The sequence below is a fragment of the Chlamydotis macqueenii genome, chromosome 17, assembly GCF_036417535.1.
Source record: "Chlamydotis macqueenii isolate bChlMac1 chromosome 17, bChlMac1.mat, whole genome shotgun sequence".
NCBI lineage: Eukaryota > Metazoa > Chordata > Aves > Otidiformes > Otididae > Chlamydotis > Chlamydotis macqueenii.
Window position 1 is genome coordinate 11,661,569 of NC_141572.1, and position 22,035 is coordinate 11,683,603.

Below are 22,035 nucleotides of genomic sequence, written 5' to 3' on the forward strand. Positions count from 1 at the left end.
ACTTTAAGTGGCTAAATTAGGGAATACCTTGATGTGCACATGTGGACTTGATGCAGGAGCATCTCGTACAAATGATTCCTTGTGTGATGAACAGGAGAAGGATTTAAAACTATTGTTTCAATAGTCGCTTCCTAGGGGCAGCTACTTGTCTCTTTGTACGCTCCCATCCAGCCCAAGCTGGGAGGAGCCTAGCAGGACTGTCCTCAAACTGAGTAATGTCCCAAGACAATGCTGCAGAGTGACCTTGGCCCCTGTTTTCCCTTTGTGGGCACCATTAGCCATGCTCTCCAGGCTCATGGGACAACATGCTAAGTCAGCAGCTGAAGGACAGAGCGCCTTTGCAGATCGGACTCCCTCCTCCCTCCAGGCACAGCGAGCGGTGGTGGGGCTGCGGACTGCCCTTTCAACCATGGCTGTTGTTAACTTTAGCTTTTGTTTCAGATGGCATCTGCACTCAGAGCACTCGGTCCCCTCACTGCAGTGACTTGAAAAAGCTCAGATGGATACAGAAGACTCTCTTGGTGTGGCTAAAAAGAAGTAATAATTTGGAGTCCATATAAAAACATTTAATGTAAGAAATTTTCATGTGAACATTAATGTAAAAAAGATATCTTTAGTTTCTAAAGATACTCTTAATATTTTTTTTTTTTTGGCATTGCTCTATCAATGTTTTGATACAATTTCCATGCATTTCATTTTTATTACAGTTGTCCTAATTTCTTGCCCCCCCAGGCAGGCATGCCAACAACACTGGCTGGTAACAGTAATTGTCAATTGTAATTATAGTATCCAGCCATGACATATAGTTTATGCATGATACATCCTTATAATTCAAAGACTTTGCAGGAGGCCCACAATCTGTTGTCTCTCTTTGCAATATGTGACAGAGAAGATTCTGTCAAATGATGTTACTTATTCAGTCTTTCTTTGGCATTTTTTTCTTTTTGGCATGATTTCTTTTACATAAACTACAATGGAAAATATTACCTTTGTTCTTGTTTAAAAGATTACCCCATCTATAGCTGTTGAATGCTTGACAGGCGATGGGAACACACAGCATTAAGTTTAGACAAAGAACAGCAATATTAATCAAGGGAAACTGTAAAGAGAAGAAAACATAGCAACAAATTATCTGTCTATTGTGTGGTTTTAAGGATTCTTTATGGACCCAGAAGTCCTGTTGCTTCTGCTTACCTTGTAGACCTTCAGCTGCAGAGGCTTTTAAAACAACCTGTCTCAAAACCAGTGAGCTTTGAAGTCTATAAAAACAGAAACGAACATCTGTTTGCATGTTAGGACCTCACTGAATGCTACAACTGGATGCTGTGTGGAGAATCCTTCTGATTGTGGAAACCTTTCAGTCCCTGAGGAGGAGGTAAATATTCTCTATCACTTTATCCTGAAGGGCTTTTTCCCTTGGCCTATTAGAATTGTCCATTTTAAACTGTAGGAACCTGGACAATCAAAAAACAAGAAGTAAATTTCTACACTGTCACCTTTAGATTCACTGTAACCTGCCAGACTCTGCTAGTGAATGGTTCAGCACTCCATTAAGCATTTCACATTCTTCAGTGCAGGAAAACCAGAAAGCTTTTCAGTGTTTCTTAAATGTTATAAATTGCTAGTGGTCAGACTGAACATTTGGGAAGCAGGAAGGAGACTCCTGCTGTGAATTAGCCAGCACCCCTATTTTATATCCTGGCACTAAGGATTGCAGTATTGTATTTCTCAGATTATTACAAGTGCCACAATATGCAGTTGTGAGGTCATAAAAATAGCAGAGGTCAAGGGTGGAAGTTGCAAAGGTTAACCAGCTGCATTATAGTTTCAGTAGTAGAGCAAGAGCTGAATTGTAGAGTGCTGTAATCCAGACAACATTCTCCTGTAACTGAATTTTACTCAGTGGCTTTGCCGTGAGGATGAATAGTTGAAAGAAAAGGCCTTGGTTTTGCTATACCCATTTTCATTTCTTACCAATGCTTAGTATATGTTGATTTCCTTAATTGCAATAATTTGCCAGGCCATAACTTGATTTTCAAGTCACCCTGATCAATATGATCTTCATAATTGTGACAGGGGAAACTTTTTTGAAATTTGAAGACACCATGTGATACCTGCTTGTTTTTTTCTGGTTTGCAGTATCGGTTTTTCTCTTTTGAGACCCCTCAAATTCAGTGCTTCCCTGACAAGACATAAGCAGCTTTACAACACTTAACTGGTCAGCTTAATAGCAGCTGCAAGAACAATGTTACATTAACAAATTGGTTTGAATGGAGATTCAAGAAATATATCAGTAATCACAAGAAGTCTGATTTCTATTTTATTTTAATGGTAAGTTTAATAAAGATTATTTAAACATGTTCAACAACTTTGCATTGTCCTATGTACACTTAAATACAACTTCTATGCATTTAAAAAAAATGCTTCAGAAGAAAAGAATAAAATCAGCAGACAGTCTGATAACGCCGGGACAGCTATCTCATAAAACTGGGTTCCAGTTTATATTCTCCAATATCCGTCCACGCAAGGGTGTCTTGGGTTCCTCTAATGGAATTCTAGTTTATTGTTAAACAATAGTCTGTTTTGATTAACTGTTTCAATGGAATACCTTCTCCCCTACTTGTAATAAAGTAGTTGAACTGTAGATTACTTAACACTGAGAATGACTGCATGAAAGTGTAAATGGGTATACAACAGAACATTATTCTTATTTTAGACTTACTGGTACAGTAGGGCAAAACCAAAGCAATGGGCAGCAGAGTCCTGTGAACAGAATGGAAGGTAGAATAGACTCCCGAAGCCTGACTTCTTGCATCAACACCATTTTTACCTTTGACGTTTTCAATTATTGAACTATCTCCATTATGAAGTGTACATGATAAAGAATACAGTAATTTCCTGGGATAAAGCCAGCGTAATGTGGCTTCAAGGAGCACAGAGAGAAGGAAAAAAACGTAAATTTATTTATGATAGAAGTGCTAGCAGGGGGAACCTGTGTAGTTCCATGAATACAGTGGTAAAATCACTACTGGCAAAAGAAACACAGAGAAATGGTTCTTTTAATAATTCTTTTCCTTATTACTGCTCTTCCTGCTGAGACTGCTAAATGCTCTATAGGCCTGAATGATATTAACATCACCCCCTCCTCCAAATGTGAGAGCTATTATGATAATGTTCACCCTTATTTCTGTGGCTGGGGAAAAGAAAGCTCTGCAAGTACCAAAACTGATTATTATTTGTGCATTCGGAGTGTAGTCCCAAATGGCACACAGGAGTGTGAAAAATCTGAGATAATTGTCATTTATATGTTGTTTCTGTAGGGTTGGATTTCAGCCCTTTGTGCAAACCCTGAGTATCTCAGCGGGAAAGGACTCGCTTGAATACCTGGTTTTAATGTTCCAAATATATACCCATTTAGGTTTTAATTTAGCAGTCTTTGTTGTAAATATGTGATTATAATAGAACATGTGGTTTTACAGAGAAGGAAGCTGTTTTAACTTGGGTGCCTCCTTCTGTACTTCCAGTAGTACAGTCTGAACCACCAAAACTTTCAGAGCCAGGAAGAGGGCAAGGCTGCCTTTTGACGGAGACACTGGAGTAACTTCCCAGGTTTCTCCTTTCCACTGTTTGTGGCATTCAGAACAACCAATGTTTTACTCTTTATCTGCAATGACAACACGTGATAAGCTTTGGGAATCTCGGTGAAACTGAGGCTAAGGTGTAACAACCATGAAGAACTGGCCTGGATGCAGAGCTAGAAGGCACGGTGCGATAATGCTGTATGTGTTTAAATTATAGGCTGGCCGTCTCACCACATTCCTTTTCCTGTATGGGGAAACAGGACTGTGTCCTTCCCACTTACCCATCTGTAACCCTTTCACTTACTCACTGTTTCTACCATCAGGGTGAGGATAAGACTGGAGAGCAGGAGCAGCTCTGGAGTTCAGTTAATGGAGGAGTTTCCCACTAGGTGGTAGTGAAGAGAATCGTGTCACACCAACGGGTCAGTGCACATTGTAACTATTTTTATGGAGGGGAATCCCACAAGGATCTTACAAGCAGAATAGCCTAGCATAACTCTGAGGTACATAATCAAAACTAGATCTCTTTCCCCACCCCTCCCACTTTCTGCTCATTTCTGTGCTATTTATTCCTCCAAAACCCAGCCACGGTTGACAACTCTACCTGTTGTCTCCTTTCCTGAAAGGTGAAGTGTCTACATTAAGTTACTCTGGTTCTCTTTCCACCCCATTATAGCAGAATCAAAACATGGTTAACTAAATGTCATCTAATAACATTTAAGCAATTTGGAGGTGAAGACTCTTTGTAGCCAGTACTTTAATCTGATTTTTCTCCACCACACTTGCCTCTGGGAGCTACCCTTCCAAACATAAAAAGAAAAAAAGAAAACAAAACCAAAACCCAACCTTATTTTTGTTTGCTGCTAGTTTTGAAATACCTTGACAGGTCTAAGTAATGCATCAGGCTACATCAAAGGTTCCAGACAGAACAGGTATTTCAGAAGGACTTTGTAATGTCAGAGTAAACTGTCACTGAAATTCAGAGTAAAGCTCTCTTGTAGGTCCAAAGAAAGACTGTACAAAGGATATGCTGAGAAAATTATCTGGGGAATGCAAGCAGTGCTCCACTTTGCATTAAGAGCAGATGCTGGGTCTGCAAGGAGGAATAAATTTCTCCTGTGAATTCATCCCACTGCTATCCTGTAATGATAGAGCAAGCTTGTGAAATCATTTAGTAGTCTAGTCACAAAGCCTGAGATGCTGAAAAAATACTTTAATTGCTCATCAACTATAAATCATTTGTGCCAAATTAATGTGCTGGAAATTTTGCAAGACTGAGAAACTGGAAGCTATTTCAGTAAGGACACAAAGCAGGGATATTGTTTCATAGATACCAGTATCAGTTTTACATCCTATTCTCAGGGAAAAAAAAAAAAGGCTCTTTATCACCAAGACAAAGCTGAAGCACTGATTTATCTTTCCCTGCATGGATTCAAAAGGATGTAGAGGTTCTTTTTTCCTCTTGGATTTACTCCATCATAATCAGTGAAAAGGGTGGTATAAACATGCAGCCCAGAGTTGCACCACTGCGGAGGGAGGATTCCAAATTATTTGCCTGTTTTCTAATTGTTACTGTAGATTTTTCTGCAGTGCTAAGGGATAATAAAGGCAGGCAACTTCTCCATTGTGCAAGTGTGTGGGAACACCAGAATTTCCACCAAAACTGGTCAACTAGGCTGTATACCCCACAGCTTAAGATTTTGAGTGTGACTCACTCCTCTCTCCTTGCATCCTATCCGCCAAAGCTTTCCGTACCTACTGAGATGGGCACGAGTACTGCGCATGGAGTGTAAGCTGAAGGGCAAAGAGGTATATGGTAAAACAGAGGAGAAAGTTTTTCACAGTAGCCCAGCCTGAGCTGGATGAGAGGACATGTTCGCATTACTCACCATCTAATTCTTCCAGAACACCTAGCTGCCATGACTGACCCCAGCAGGGATCCCAGTAAGCTAGTCAGTCGTGGTACTTTGAGTATTTCCACCTCACAGTTGATAAATCCGATCCTCAAGCAGATTTTACTAAGTGGGTAGAGTACTGATTATCAGGAGCTCTAAGGTCATTCCTGTCCACAAGACCAAAGGGCTGTGAGAAGCACAGAGAATTTGGATGCTGGGGTGTGACAACCACCTAAATTGCTTGTAAAACCTCAGAAGAAAACAGAAGGGAGAGATGACTTCCTTTAATCTCCGGTACAGCTTTTAACCATGTTTTCAATGCACACAGACAGAGGCATACAGAGGGGAGAAGTCCAACACCATCTTACTAAAAGCAGTGTTTAACTGAAGCACAAGAATCCCAGCCGTTCCCTCCACCAAGACCAACTCAGCCTGCGTTGCATATGCAGCATTCTCCTTCTGCAGTGCCCCAAAACTCCAGGTGGCTGGAACATGTTGTAGTTTCCTCTTTATCGATGAAGAGGCCGAGCTAACAGAGATGAAGTGAACCATTACATAGACAACCAGTAACAGAACTGAGAAGAAATGAGCCATTTTTTACTTTTAATCCATTTTTTTCCATTTAAGAGAATAAATTAGATGGACAAAATGGGAGTCGAGTTCAATCCACTAGCAGAAGTAAGCTAGACTGGGCTCCAAATGCCATGTTAGAGGCATCTGGCATCTCTGTGGATGCAATGAGAATGTCCCCACGATCCATTAAGTTTTTGAAGATTTTAGCAAAATTATATTAAGGCATAGAATTTCTCCATACTGTTGGCTTTTTTTTTTAAACAAATACCTATTTTTACCAGACCCGAACAATGTTCTTCGGTTTATATTTAATGCAGTTACATCACCTCCAACTGTAAGTTAAAACTGGCTCTTCTCCCTCCCACACAAAAAGGAACAATGAATGAGGCTGCACAGCTGGACTGGAACAATCGCTCTGACCTCCGCAAAAGCCTCACTCGCACAAATTGCTGCAGGTGAAGTAACAGGAGGTAAGAATTACTCAAGTGAGCAAACCCAAGATAAGACACCATTTCTGCATTTGGCAGAAACATCATCAAGGACTGAATATTTGGCAGCAGCAGCAAAGAAACCAGAGAGGAGAGAGACGAGACCGGTATCAGTGCCTGCCAGTGCCTCTGCCTGGGACTCGCAGAGTTTTAGTACATGGCTGGGGATAACACGAGGCACATGATCTTTATTTGGCCTAAGTATCTTGTATGTTATTTCCCTTCCTTTAAAAATATTGTGAGCATTTGATCCTATTTTACTTGCTTTGTTTAAAAGATAACGAATTCAGAGGTACAGCAGTCTGCAGAAACACACTGTGAATTTAAACACTCGAATTGATGAATTACCTTACCTGAACTTCGCATTTACCCCCTAACCCTCCTTCAGGAGGGGGACCCACCACAACGGCACCCCGGAGCCCTTGGGAAGGCGGGCGCTCCCGCGCGACGGCAGGCAGGGGGCGGGCCGGGACCGGGGCAGAAGCAGCCGGTTTCCCCGCTCGGCGGAGGCGCCCCGGAGCGCAGCCCGCACCCCAACCGGGCTGAGCCTACCGCTCACTTAGCCCACAGCCGAGCAAGCCCTGCTCGCCCTCCCTCGGCGCCTCACAAGCCCGGGGAAGCCCTGTGCTCGCTTGGCTTCCTCAGGCGGGACCGGCCCGCAGGCGCAGGGGGGTCAGACAAAAGCGGGTCCCCCGAGCCCCGGCGCGGGTGGGCTGGCGGGCTGCGCGCTGCGGAGAAGGACATGCCGGTTCGGGAGCCACGCTGCCCCGCCTAAAGCTCGGAGAAGCTCCCCTACCAGCCTCAAAACCCGCCCGCAGATCGCTCTCGGCTTTTCTGGCGGAGGAAGGTCCGGCTCTGGTCGCCGCGCCGAAACCGCCCGCCCGCGGGGCTGAGCCTTAGCAGCGGCGCCAGGCGCGGCCGGGCCCGACAACCAACACCCTGCCGCCTCTTCCCTCGCCTAGGGCGCCTGCGCGCGACCGGCGGCGGCACGCGAGGGTGTTGTGGGCACGTGACCCCGCGCTCGCACCGCCCGGCCCCGCCCCCGCCGTGCGCGAGCGCGGGGACGCGGCGCGGCCTGTCCTGGCCGCCCGGTGCCCGCCGCCTCCCCGCCCCCGCCCCGCCCCTCGCCGCCGCCGCCGCCTCGCCGGCCATGAGGCCCAGCCGGCGCCCCAGCGCGGCCCTGCGTCGCGGCTGCTGAGCCTCCGCCCTCCCCGCCACCACCATCGCCCTCTCCGCCATCCCCTCCCCGCCCGGGCGGGGACCCCCCCTTCGCTCCCCTCCCTCCTCGCAGCCGCCATGTTGGGCCGGGAGCCGCAGCGGGGCCGCCACTGAGCCCCGAAGCCTGCGAGGCGGAGGAGGAGGCGGCGGCGGAGGAGGAGGAGGAGGCGGAGGAGGAGGAGCCCGGGGCCCGGCCGCCCCGCACAGCCCAGCCGGCCGGCCGCCCAGCCGCAGCCATGGCGGAGCAGACCTACTCCTGGTGAGCCGCGGGGCTGAGGCCGGGCGCCGGCGCTGCGGGCCGCGGGGCGGGGAGGCGGGAGGGAGCGGGCCCGGCCGCGGCGGGTGTTCCGACCCGGGCTCCTTCCGGCCGGCCCGGGGACGAGCGGGTCCCCGCCGCGGGGATGGGGCCCCGAGCGGGGCGGGGGGCGCAGGTGTGGGGAGTGGCCGGGGAGCCGGCGCCGCGGCTCGGGTCTGCCGGTTGTGGGCTGCGGTGGGGGCTGGGGCATAAAGGGAGCTGCTGGCCGAGGGGCCGCGGCCTGAGGTTTAAGCGCGGCTGAGTAGGAGGGATTAGGGGGAAGGGAGGAGGGACGTCGTGCGAGTGAGGGAATGGGGCGGCTGGGCTGTGAGGATCTCCCCCGCTGGCAGCCGGGCAGTGGGAGAGGATCGCTGTGAGCATTGGCGTGGCTGTCATCCGTCCCTGTCCCGGAGGTCTCCTCAGGTGAGCTGGATCTCTGCATGGGTAGAGCTGGTGCGCAGCGAGCAGGGACGGTACCGAGGCTGCAGGTGATCTCTGCCTAAGGGAGATTTATGTCAGTAGAGGCTGGCTGGTACGTCAGTGGCATGTGTGTGTGTTTTCACCTAGTGACAATAGGCTTGTTCTGTGTACAGGAAATAGAATGAGGAGGAAGAGACCAGTTCCTGTGGGAAGACATGAAGTATAGCAAATGAAAGTAGAGGGCATTTTTTTCTGTGTCCTGACACTGTCTCAGACCTAGCTGGCAGTGGATCAAAGAGACAAGGTTCAGTTTCTTCATATAGTTCAGGGTTTTTTTTTGTATTGTCACAGATCACAACCAAAATATCTCAGATAATTTCCCTATGCATCAGCGCTATTGACCAGACCACTGCAGCAATTTGCGATGTTCTTACTGCATTTTAAATCCATTCCAGTGATAGCAAACAGAGTTGTTTCTTACATTTAAAAAAAAAAGTTATGATATCTGTATTAAAACAGGAGTTAAATCTCAGTTTTTGACCTTGGTGTGTGCTGAATGTGGAGAAGGGATTCAATATGCAAGGAATATTCCTATTCTGAATGGTTCTGGAAATCTTTCCCATTACTTTTTCAAAAGTTGGAACCCAGTGGGAATTTCTGTTCTGCCACATGTTGAAACTTTGGCAGCCTCTTCTCCCATCTTCTGTCAGTTCGCTGTCAGGAGCCAATATACATGTTGATCATTCGCTTTTTAGATGTTCTTATTTTGTTTCACAAGCTCAGTTCAGGCAGTGATCTGCTCTACTTTGAAACAACAGCAAAAAGAGAACTTTGACTTAAAGGGTTGACTACGGTTGTTATAGTAAGTGAATGTCGGTACAGATTTAGGCAGTTTAACGTAGTTCAATTAGATGTGTCTAGTGAACTATTGTCTTAGTGTGTTTTAATTGCAGAATGCAATTCCAAATTTTAAACTACTCTGGGATTTGTCAGCTTTCTTTAAAAAACTAAATGAAACAAAATGTCAATGCACGTTATTTTGACCTTTAACTCCCTTGCTTTTTTGAATAAGTGTCTTTGCCATAGTAGTATTCTAAAGGGAAGGTTTTTAACAGACTGAGAGGAGGATTATCTCTTCTTTAGGTTTCATATTTTAGAGGAGTGAAGTTGGGATTTAGGTTGTTCCTCACTGCTTGCTAGGTGGATCACAAGAACGGCAGTTCTTTCTTACAGTATTGAGGTTGTAAGAGAACAAGGATATGAGGCGTACATCTCAAAACACCGTAATTTTGTGTCTGTATTCACTAATTTGTCCTCATGTTTTTGAGGTTTCTGTCACTTTGCATTTTGACCCATGATCAGCGTTGTCTGGGAGCCATGGAAAGAGCAAAAATCCAGTTTCGGACTGAGGAGTCCTGTTCTGTAACTTGTGCACTCTTCTCTGTGAATGCATGTTTAATTACTTCACTTCTAGCAACAATCTTGTGTTTTGTTTTTAATTATGGTAATGCAGCTCAGCATGAAATTGGCTACTGCTTTAGTGCTTTTAGGAAAAATGTGCATGGTGTCAACAAGGAGACCGGTACTTCTGTAAAAGAATTGTACAGAATTGTGTCCAGTAATTAGTGCTGTTGTACAGTTTTGAAGTTGGCAGATCGCACCCTGTCAGTTTGCTGGACCTGGTCTTTTTTTCTGTGTTGCGAAGGCTTTCCCAGAACACGTGCTTTCCATGTTCCTCAGGGTAGTGCCTAGCTGCTGTGCAGACACTTTATTTGACGTCTGAAAATATGTAATTTGACATTAAGGAAAGTCCTTTCACAGACCTGTCTTTGTATAGATGTAAATTGGTTCCTGACCCTCCTAGCGCTTTCCTTTTGTCCAGGAGTGTGAGGCTTGATTACGCCTCTTTTTGTGCATAACTATCAACATGCATCATAGAATCGCTGTAGCTTCATAAGATATGATAAAGGTTTATTTTGGGTTTAATTTTTTAAAAAATTGTCTCAGATGTGTTAGAAATAGCTTGTAAAAATACAAGCTACGATTACTGGACATTAGCGTTGTCAAACAGGCAAAATAGGGGTTTTCTCAGTGATTGACATCTCTGCGAATGACTTTGTTTTTGAAGAGATGAGAACTAATTCTCATTTTGCTATATTTATTGTTTTGAAAGCACACATCTGAGATTTTAAAGTGGGTTTATATTTTTCTTTTAATTACCAAAGGAAATGGATTGCAATTACTTTCTTTTATTAATATATTGTAAGAAGTCAGTACTTAAGCTTTTTCCCCATCCCTTTCATAATTTTAAATACGTAAGTTGTCTTGTCACTATTCATGTGAGTTATTTCTTGCAACAACCTCTTCTTTTCTTCAGTAATGCCCACACTTAGAACAATCTGTACTTTTATTTAACTCATTTTTAATCTCTTAAATAGTCTTGCTGACCCAGTATTTCAGATATGTGTGTTATCCCTGAAAGGAGGATCTACTGAGAATTTTGCTGGTGAAACTGAATACTGTCATCCTGGAAAAACTAATTTTAATATGAAATGTGAGATAAGTGCCAGATGGAAATACTCTTTCAAAGGGTATGGACTTTTTTTTTTTTTTTTTTAAAAAAGAGTGTTTGAATAAAATGCTTGTCAGTAGTGAGTAGAGAAACTTTCTTTGTCAAGAACCTGCAATAATAGAAGGAAGTTACGAGTGCTGTGTATTATTCTGCTGTTACTCAAATCTGCAAGCCATAGAGGAATGTGACTGCTGCATTGCAAGGTTGCTCATGATTTTTTAGATTAAATGCGTGCTGAAATTAATTTCCTGTGAGTGGAATGGATTAGAAGAGGAAAGAGGTTGTGGAATACACGTTTTCCCTTTGCTTCCTGCCTGTACTCCAGCAAGGAAATGGGACTGGGTAGTGACAAAAGTTACTGCTACAACAGAGGAGGGAACGAATATGGGATGAGCTGTTTGCTCATCACCAATGTATACGCGTGAGTAAGAGCTTAGTAAATGTCAAGGATTTTATCTTCAGGCATCAAGCTGTTGGTAGTATGACAGCAGATGAATATGGAAGCAGCAGGATCATGACTTTGTGAAATACTTGCTCTTTCCTTAATTTCTAGCGTCTTGTGGTGAGATTTTTGTGCTGGAACATATTTAGAAGGCACAGCAGCATGCGTATCTTGTTTATCTCCAGTTGGTAGGTGTTTAGTGTTTCTCAAGGCCTGATGTAATACCCACTCCCTTTTTACTGTTGCCCAGTCTGGCAATAGAGATTGTTTTGTTCTTTTTTTGCCCTTTGAATGCTCAGAAGATTTTCACAGCTTCCTTCATATGTGAAGAGAGAAGGACAAGAAGATTTCTACACCAAAACCAAAGACACTTGTAATTTTTCCTTTCCCAGAGCATTGTATAAGAGTAATATGGATTGCAATGCGTGCGTGTCCTGTCAGGTTGGTGATTAGGAGACAGACTGGAAGAGTAAGCTAAGAACAAAAAAATAAGCCGCTGTATTGAGTCACTAATCTTAAAAACAACTGAACTCCCTCTTAAATGTTTTAATCAGTGGAATGATTCTTGCATTAGCCATCAAATGTTTGATGAGTGAAATGGTGATATATTTAGAAACTTCTCTACGTAATGCAGAGTGTGGAAATTAAGTCTAATGATGTGTCAGAGTAATCAATAAAGCTCCTGGTTCTGGAATATGTGTAAGTGTACAATACCGTCTTTGCTTCTGGGAGAATTCAAATTGGTTGGTGTTAAAAGTCTTTCTAGATTCAGAGGTCTGAGAATTTGCTTTCATTGCATTAAGCATTTAACATGCTACTGCCGTGAATTAAAATGCAGTCTCTTCCAGAAGATTGAGGGAGTGCTTTAAAGTCTTAGTTGGCTGGATTAGATGTGTATGTGGGAGGGCAGGGAGTAGAAGGAGCTACAGCTTGTTGACAGAACTTGTCAAGTACTAGTAAAATAACTTTTTGCATTCAAGATTTTTTTACTTGCTTTGCTCAGTTTAGGTTGAGAGACCTTAACTGACTAATTAAGGTGTTTTGAGGATGGGAGGCGGTTTACAGCAGAAACAAAACTCATCATTCACCTGAATTTTTGAAGTATTGCACTTTTTAGGTGACACATTGCAAAACATATAGATGAAATTCCATGGTACGTTCTGTCTAAAATCTTTCATGAAAGCTTGGCATACAAACATGGAGTTTGGCCTTCACTCTTACGTTTTTCAGGAACTGAAATTACCAGCCACATTCCATTTTAACAATCGCTAGAAGCCTTCTGAGGACAAGGATGTCATTGTATGAATGTGTGTGAGCATGTGGCATTAGAAAAGTGACTTAAACATCAGTAAATTTGGGAGTATCAGGTTTATAGTTAATATGTTTGTCTTTCAGTACCAGTCAAACTTTACTGGTTTGTTATCCTCCCTCTAGCTTTTACTATCTCAGGCTGTATGTCATGCAGGCAGGACTCTGTCTGCAGCACTGGACTGAAAGACAGATATGGCAAAAAGCATGGGATTAGTTGAAGTTGCAGTTACTTCAAGGTACATATATATAATAACTCTGACTAGCAAAGGGAGAAAACTTTTCCCACTTCAGTGCGAAGGCTGTATTTACTAATATATTGATAATTCTTCAAGAAAAAAATGGCAAGTGAAGAACATAAATCAATTTTTCTTGGTGCTGTTGTGCAGTACCTATTTTAATTAAGATTTTGTCAGTTCTGCCTTTAACCTTTTCAGGATATTGTGGCAGTGGGAGTCAATGGTTCCTTGCTTTTTACCCAGTGATTGGAGAACTCGCCCGGGATACAGGAGATCAGTTCCATCCCCCAGCATTTCTGACCCTGCATCTCTCACCTTCCAGGGGAGTGCCCTCATTGCCAAACTGTGTGTCCCTTTAAAGCTGTGTCACTTCATATGGAATACTGTAAATATTTGCTGGGCCGGGGAGCAGGCATGCCTTTCTGCCTTAATGATCAAAATACTGATTTGGAATTGGCGGGGACCTGGGTTCCGCTTCCTGCCCTGATTAAAATGTAGTTTGGAAGATTGAAGGGGCTGTAGTCTGTTGGGGTAGTTCAGGCTGCTTTTCTAGAGATGAAAGTTTGAATTCCCACAAACAGAAAATGACCTGAATATGATTTCCTGTGTCATAGGTGAGCGAGCTGTGAAGTATTTGGATCTACCATTATCGCTACCTTTTCTTGTCATTTGTGTCAGGCTTGATGAACCTGAGAGCATCTTTTTCTTCTGCTACAGGGTGTGATCCAATAAAGTAGTTGCTTGTTTTGTGCACTTTGGGATTTTGGTATGAGTTAAGCAACCTGATGCTGTTGGAATTTGAGGAATTGTGTGGAGACCACCAGACAGGCTGTGTTAGTTGAGGATATTAAGTTCTTCTGAGATTAGCTGTGTTTTGGTGAATACCACAGTTTTAAATACTAGATTCAGTTGCTGAGATCTCTGTCACTAATAGTTTATCACTGAAACACAATGCACAAAAATGTGTACTTCTGAAACCTGCCTACAAGAAGTACTTTTAAATATGTGGTATGCTTTTTAAAATGTAGTGATTTCGATTTCCGAAAATTTGGAAGAGGTGCAGAATGGATTGCGGTCTTTTTTAGTATCTCAGCTATTTTATTTCATTATTTCAGTAATAATGACGTTATCAACATCTCTGGCATAAATGCCACCATCTTTACTGCCCTTTCACATTTAGTGATGACTCTAAGCGTTATGATATACTCGAAAAGCAAATAATTGACACAAGTCATTTAGTCAAACAGTCTAATTTAATTCTGATGACCTCTGAGTAAAGTTTCCAGGAAGAACCAAGGCTGAAATTGGTAGAAAAAAATCATTGTGCACATTCTGTTTTTGGTGCTACATTGCTGTAGTGTAACTGATTAAGATTAAAATTTGAAACTAGCCAGTTACGTGGGTTGAGTGAAGTGGAGTGAAACACTAGTGTGCTAGCTGAAATGGATGCAGGCAATCAAACTGACTTTGAAAGGTGGTGATTTAATAAGATTAATGGAGCATATGTGTCATTGCAACACTTCCTGATCCCCTTTCTCCTTCTTTGTTCTTCCAAGTATGCTAACACTGATGATCTGTTCTCCTGCATCTTTTACAAGTAGTGTCCGTGCTTGAAGTACTCTGATCTGCCAGCCCAGGGTTCTCCTCTCGTCTGCCATCCCTACAGAAGCTCAACTCTCATGATACATTAAGCATCTCTCTGTCCACCAGAACCACCGTGGTGACATTATCCTGGAACTGATTAATTGTGTAGCTGTTGTGCTGTCATCTTCATTATTAGATTCTGTTGAGTATTTCTTTTTAGGGCCAAGTCTAAGCCCCAAGTCCCAGATTCCCTTGGATAGCCTCCATATCTGGATGTCACATTAAGTGGCATAGTGTAGACAGGAGGGTCAGAAAGTAAGACCGTTCTGCTGACTTTTTGGAAACATATTCTGTAACTGATAACTAATCAATGAAACTGGAACATTTTTAATATCCTACGACAACAAGTATTCAAAATAATAAATATACACATGAGACTATCCTTACACTTTGCTTGTGGGGGGACAGAGCTTAAGGACGGAGTGATTTCTTTTTTAGGGATGTCGGAACAGAGGTTCTTTAAAATCTTCACAGCGTCTTGATGTTGAGGAGAACACACTAAGAAAATTTTATTCTCTATTGCACAATCTTGTTCTTAAGAATTCTCCCTTATTGCTGAAGTTGCACATGTAGAAGCTGGAAAGATAAAACTTTATCTTACAGTTTGTATATGGTAGCATTTTCCCTAACCAATGGAATCTGAAAGGAAAGTGGTGGTGTTTGACTCTCATTTCGTCTCTCCTTCTTCCTTCTGAAAACAGTATTTTCTTCTCTGTCTGTCAGGTTTGGATGTTATTCCTTCACTTCCTGTAGCTAGTTCATAGGCTTTTGACCCAAGAAAGTATTTTCCCATGCAGCACTGGTATGTAGCTAAAGACTGTGAAATTATTCTCTTCCACTTCTACGCCTTAGCCACATTTCTGCAGGTGTCTCCACAACAGAGGTGGTGTGGGGGAAGCAGGAGGAGACCCAGGGGGTTCCACCCTCTGTTCACACACACTCTCTAACTTTAGGCATGAGTTGGCAAGCTTACCTGCAGGAATAGGCTTGAATCTGGGTTGTTCTTCAGTCCAGCTGCTAAAAGGAAAGAAAAAAAGCGCTGTGCAGTGTGGACTGCTGGCTTTTAAAGCTGAGCCTCCTCCAGTCCTCTGGTGTTATCGATTAGTTCTACCCAGTCAGTGCTTTTCTGCTTGCCGCTTTCAGTCTGGAAAGCCCAACTTTACTTCTTCGTTCCTATGGACTCTCCTGGTTTTGGACACAGGTATCTTTAAAAAGTCCTTTTGTTCATCTAACAACTAGCCAGAAGATAACCTATCGTAAATTTGCAATGATATGTAATTTTAAATTGCTGTAAAGGTTTGGCAGAAGTTTACAGAGACCAATAGAAGTGTCCAGAATTGGTAGTGTTCCACTGAATCACAGAAGTTTGGGAACTCTTTGCTTACACCGTTTTCTCATGTTAGTAGCACCACAAGTAGCAACTTAATGCTAGATTGGCAAAAGTGCTGTACAGGTGGATTTTTGGTGCAGCCTGGTTTCAGGTGGCACAAAAAATCAAGTGGTCTCAGCATGTAAGTTTGGTGCACCTGTCTCTACAGCAGCGACACACAGTTGTGCAGGGGGTTTCTCCACACAGGTTAAGCTAGTAGCAAGTGCATATCCTCAGGGTTTATTTTCATGTCAGTAGTTACTTGCCTTAATAAGTTCATCTTACTCCACTTGAGATAGCATACCTTGGGCAAGAGCGAGCATTACAAAAGGTCTGAGCTTTACGGTGGTGCGATTAGCAGGACAGAGGTGAGCACAGCAGCTGAGTTACGGCTCTGCTGCACTCTTACTTCTGGTGTCTGTGGCACTTAGCAATCTGCCATCCCTTCTTCGGCTGGATCGCTAGCTCCAATTTAAAACTTGCTTTGAATTTATTTGGAAACTTCTGTAATGGGTAGAAATTCAACAATGAATTCTGAATAATTACTGTAATTGGGATCAACCAGCTGTTGGTACAGTGATGTTGGATGTATGAGACCAAAGCTCAGTGATATGTTGTTACACAAAGGACTATTTTTACTAGTATACATTTGTCACTTTTAAGGCTACAGCTGTGATTTATCTCACCATCATCTGTGTCGGACTCATTTGGCATGATAAAATAGGTGTAGCTTGACTTTGACTTATTTAGTCAATGGGAAGTCCCCTTTCCAGGTGACTGTTAGCTAAAGGTGAGGTTGGTGAAATAGCAGAGGCAAACGGAGCTGAATTATATGGATTTCTGTAGCCTGTACTGCAGACTGGTGAGGTGAGGTACCTCTGTGTCTTGCTTTCTAGGTTTGATGGCACAAGGTCGTTCTGGTGCGTTTTAGAAGTTCAGATTGATGGTCTGTTTGCTGGAGGAAAGCTTATCTGCTCTGTGAACTCTTTTCTTGAGATGGCTGATCCTCTACCTTCGCTTGAATAGCTGCTCTGAGAAGTTGTCACAAAGGGCTAAAAGCTCTTGGGAATATTATGATCTGTAGGATTTTGAAGATGAAAAGTAGAATCTAATTAAGCTTTATGTTGAAAATAGTGTAAAGAGCTTTTTTTTTTTTCTCCCAAAGAAGGAAATTTTAAAGCTAAATAGTGAAGAGCTGGACTTTTTTTTTTTTTTTTTTTTAAATTTTCTGCTAACTTGACTACTTTGTAAAGCAGATGCAGCTGTAAGCAGTTACAGATGGTACAGAACAGAAAGAACCTCTTTATCATACTTAAGTGCCTTGTAAGAACCCCAATGTTAGTTTTCCAGTTAGTTATCTTTATTTTTTTATGTTTTTGTAGATGGAACATAAAAAAAGAGCTACCTTAGAGCTAAATCAAAAGATGAAAAAAGTCTGCCATAGAACAGAAATACTTTTCTGCAGGGTGCTTTGCTGGAAGGAGTTTCATAAGATTCCCAAAGCACCCTCTCTAAAGAATGTTCCTACTTTTTGTTGTTGTCACAAAGGTTTTTAGATATTTGGGCTAGAATTTGTTGAAAACAGTCTCTGTCTGTTCTGCTGCTGCCTGTTTTTTTGCACTGTTTTTCCTGTTTTGGAACTGAAATTGCTACCTTAAGCCTGACACTCAAGTGTATTAATATAGTGTGCTTGTCTTGCATGCAGGTTGTAAGGCAGAGATCAGGCCACGTCCAGTCGATCACAGGATGATATCTCCCGTGTATGCGATGTGTTTATCTGTGAAGTGGCCACGTTTGTTACTGTCAAGACTTTTTTTTTGAGTTTGCCTCTCTCTCAACTGCAGGTAGCAAAAGCAGGGTGCCTATTTTGATGGGCTGTTTTGTATTTTCATGCCAACCGAATCCCCTCTGTTCATTTTGTGCAGTTGTGAATAGTCATGTTCACTTCAGAGTCTCACCAGCCATCATCTGACAACATTATTTTGTCTTGATACAGACCCGACATGATGAAAGCTGCTTCACTCTGGCTAGACAGACTGGCTGCTCTCTAGCTTTGACTCACACAGGAATGTACTTTCAGTATTGTCACTGAAGATTCATAGTTTGGTGCCGATGGCGTTAACTCATTCTTTTATGGAATGTTTATAAAAATAGTGTTCAATTCTAACCAGGCGTGTCATGATGAAGTATGTGTCATAATCCTGTACTGTGCAGTAAGTCAACTCATCAATAGCACTCGGAGCTGCTCGTTCTGTATGACAAGGTCACATTGATCAATTTGACTTTGGTTTTGGCTTGTTGATTGTAAGGCCTGATTGTTAAATGCTTTGATTAAACTATTAGTTATTAGTTGTTTTTTTTTTTATCTGACTTCTGAATATGTTGCTAAAAAGAGTTTGGATTTCCAAGCACATAATCAATGAAAATACTGGCCTAAGTGTCAAAGATATGAGGTGTGGTTTTGTTTTGGTTTTTCAAGTTAACAGTAGAGTCAATGTAGACAACATCCTCTTTTCTGACTTTAGTGATTAAAAACAACCAACCTTTTCTTCTGATTAGAGAGCCTACAAGATTTTGATATGTTAAAGAAATAGAGAAAATAAAGATATTCTATATATTTGTAACTTAAGTACGGAAATAGCTGTGGAAGTTAAACCTAGAAATAAGAAAAAAAAAAAAGTTTTTTATACTGGGATGGAAAGACACATTTTGCCTAGGAAGCAATGCAGCATTCGGATCAATAACCTCCAAACCCGAGAGGACTTCATAATGTCCTTTTAGGTTAGGTCTTGGATGAGTTTTCTTTTGTCAGTTTGTCCAGCTGCATTTTTAAATCTGTGTGAACTACAAAGTGAAGATAACTTAGTTGCTGGAAAAGATAGAGATCCTGGGGTGTCTGCTACGGTATGTTCATGGGACCCGTTCTAGGATTTAATTTAATTCTTGCCAGTAGTGCCTGCATATGTACGTGTTAAACTTTTCTGTAGCACTCATTACCAAAACACCTGTGTCTCGCAGATAAACCAGTGGTGTGGTTCTGGTACAAGTGGTCTTGCACCTTCTTGGTCTCTGAACCACTGTGAAGCTTCAGTTGTTGTATTTCCTTTATGAGGAGGCAGTGATTTACCAAAGAGCTGGGATTTGCAGCATGTTCTGTCATCAGAGTTCTGCTCTGCTTGATCAGCTCTATCACTTAGAGAAATAAACCTTATGAGTGTGAATAAACACCTCTTTTATTAGGCCTTGGCTCCAGTGAGTATTACACTCCAGATGGAACAAGGTTCTTGGAAGAATACCTGTACTGCTGGGTCTCAAAGTGTTGACAGTTGCAAAGTCCAGAACTGGGCACAGACTTTGTGATGATCTGGGGCAGGTTGCTCTCCTGGAGCGAAGCTTTGATTACAGCCTTGAGATGCCTGTGCAAGACAAGGAGCAGGGCTACAGTGAGAGGCTGGTGGTAAAGGATGGAGCTGGTCATGAGGATCATAAGTTAGGTATATGCAAAGAATGTTTTTAGGTAATACTTTGGAGAGTCCATCCTGAGTGGCCTAACCAGCTCTCTGTATAATTTATGTGTCTTGAGTGAAGCTGTACACATTGAGGAGGACCAACTGCATCTTCTGATTTAGGCTTCTGGCTAAGATCAAATATATCATTAAGCAGTAGTATTCCTTTGTGTGCTTGTAAGGAAACCTGCTGTACTTTTCCTGTGTGTTCTTCTCTGTGTTGCTTCAGGTAGAGATACTTACTTGGGTCTGATTTTCTTTTTTGTTTTAGTTTGTTACCTGCCTTCTCCCGTAAGAAGTCAGATTACAGGTTTGTTAAGATTGATTATCTTAAATATTTACAAATTCTTTTTGCTCATTGTCTTTTTTTCCTCTACAAGCAAAGTGACCAAATGATTACATATTTGTTTTACAGTCCTTCACAATAAGATTTTCAAGGTGCAGTCAGTTATTAGGTCCTGAGAGGCAGCACAGCTTGTCTCCTCTCCAGCTTGCTGGATTATTTGTCCTTTTCAGTTGAGGGGTGCCTCATTAGCTCTTGGTGTAGCAAACTGAGCAGTCACTTCAGTTTACACAACTGAGACACCTCAGCAGGCATCTGACCACCATGGCCATACAAAATCTGCACTTACCGGAGCGAGGTACTTGAAGGACAGTCTCAGCACAGCAGTGTTGCTGTGAGGCTCTGCCCTTTGTGCTGGCTTTTCTCTTGCAGAATATTGCAGGCTAACAGATGTATAGGAATTCCCCTGCATATCCTGAGAGTCCTCTATTTCTGACACATAATTAATTTGTTTTTCTTTTGTCATTGCCCTTTTTAACTGCTTGCTGGCACCATGACAAGCGTCATATTCTGCATGTTGTCAGATGTTGATAAGCATGGCCGGGATGATGTGCCTTGGCTCAGCTGCACGCTAGATTGACTTAGCCCTGCATCTTCAGAGGGTGTCTGATACTTGGGTAATGTGGCTGTGAGAGGAGCACGAGGAGGGAGGTGAAGTTGAGCTATTAGTCGTATAGAGTGTTTATCTTGGGCTGCCTTATTCAGAAAAATGCCATTTCTGGACTCGGATGACTTACAGTGTGTGGGACAAGGCTAAATTGCATTACTAGAAGACAGGCTGTGTTTTCTTGTGTTAAAGACTCAATTGTCTGGAACCTAGTTCAGATAACTTACTGCTTCAGTTCTAGAAAACACTAATATAGTTTCCTTTCATTATGATAAAGTGTGAAAATTTGTTACCCCTTGTAATTAAAGTAGCATTAAATTTACTGTTTATAGTTTAACTGTGGGAAGTTTTTGTAATGGTATTTTTCGGTGCTATTAGGAAACTTGCTGTTGAGTATCCTCTGTCTTGGTACTGCATAGGAAATGGATAGCTTTGAATGATCAGGATTCCAGAACTCCATGGCGATTCTATTAATAGGATCTATATGACTAATTTGGAAAAGCTGCAGTGTGTTTCGAAATTTAGACCTGTTTGTGAGATAACAGAATCTCCTGACCCCCCTCCGGACACTGAATAATGCCCCCAGTCATCTGAAGAGATCCAGCTTATCCTGCATTTCTCTGGCTTATTAATTCTGTTGCTGGCAATTTGTGCAAGAGAGAGGAACAAAGGAAATAATTTAAAAATAGCTGTAGGAATGATATGAATTGATGTTTCTTAGAAAGTATGGTGCCTTATCAAGGGAGTGATGTCTCATATTTTTGCCGTGCAAGCTATGCAACACTGTAAAATCAGGCAAGGGTTTAGATTTTCATGAGGTTGTGGACACCTGAGGATAGTGACTCTGCAAAATGCCCAACTAATAGAAATTCATAGTGCTCTTATTTTGGAAACAAAGGTTGCTTTAAGTAGTAGACGTTTTGTAACTAAAAATGTCTTGAATATATAATATGTTGAGAGATTTTTTTAGAAATTAGTGCTAATTGGATGTTTTCTTGATGATGAGAGGGCACCTCCGTTAAATTTTTAGCATGTTTATAACTAAGCTTCTCACTCTCCTTTTTTTTTTTTTTTTTTAAATCTTGTGTTACTAAGCTTGAAGATATGCCACCTCCTAATTTCTGATACAAGGCAAGTGGAAAACATGAGGCCAAATGGTAATAAAAATCCTGCATAACTGTAATACTATTTGCAATTTTTGTCACAAAAATAGTAAGTTACAAAAACTCTCTTAAGTAGAAAATGTGAAGAGAGTGGCTGAGAAACCCTTTATGTAACTGTTGGTCGAATTTAAGATCCGTGTTGTTATTTTCGTGACATTAAGAGAGAACTGGAAGTCCTTGATCTCAGCAGAGTTTAATGCCCAGGTAATGGGTTACCTGCTTTGCTTATTAACAAGCCATTGTGTTCTGTACCATGTGTAATTTTCATGCTAAGACATATTCCACCTCTATAGTCGAATTGGGAGTTCTGAGCTGGTGTGTGCTTCTGAATCTGGATCTTCTGCTCAATTTGGGACGTAGCCATTAGTCCGG

General features: G+C 42.3%; 2 protein-coding genes across 11 annotated transcripts in view; both read left to right on the forward strand.

Annotated features, from left to right (window-relative positions):
* C17H12orf43 (chromosome 17 C12orf43 homolog) overlaps positions 1 to 6,592 on the forward strand; it is a 33,161-nt gene extending 26,569 nt beyond the window's left edge. For 4 of the 7 annotated variants that reach the window (XM_086761152.1, XM_086761148.1, XM_086761144.1 and 1 more), the window contains 2 exons: positions 442 to 571; positions 1,297 to 2,151. The gene's annotated coding sequence lies outside the window, so the exon portion shown is untranslated. Of the gene's footprint in view, positions 1 to 441; positions 572 to 1,201; positions 2,152 to 3,904; positions 4,004 to 5,804; positions 6,064 to 6,366 lie in introns of those variants that run through there. The other 3 variants (XM_086761146.1, XM_086761145.1, XM_086761147.1) reach the window with 3 other exon arrangements.
* Positions 6,593 to 7,670: 1,078 nt separating this feature from the next.
* The window catches only part of SPPL3 (signal peptide peptidase like 3), a 59,338-nt gene continuing 44,973 nt past the window's right edge, over positions 7,671 to 22,035 (forward strand). For all 4 annotated transcript variants that reach the window (XM_086761369.1, XM_086761371.1, XM_086761370.1 and 1 more), the window contains exon 1: positions 7,671 to 8,014. In XM_086761369.1, coding sequence (XP_086617495.1) covers positions 7,992 to 8,014 — 23 coding nt within the window. In that variant the 5' untranslated portion in view covers positions 7,671 to 7,991. The remainder of the gene's footprint in view (positions 8,015 to 22,035) is intronic.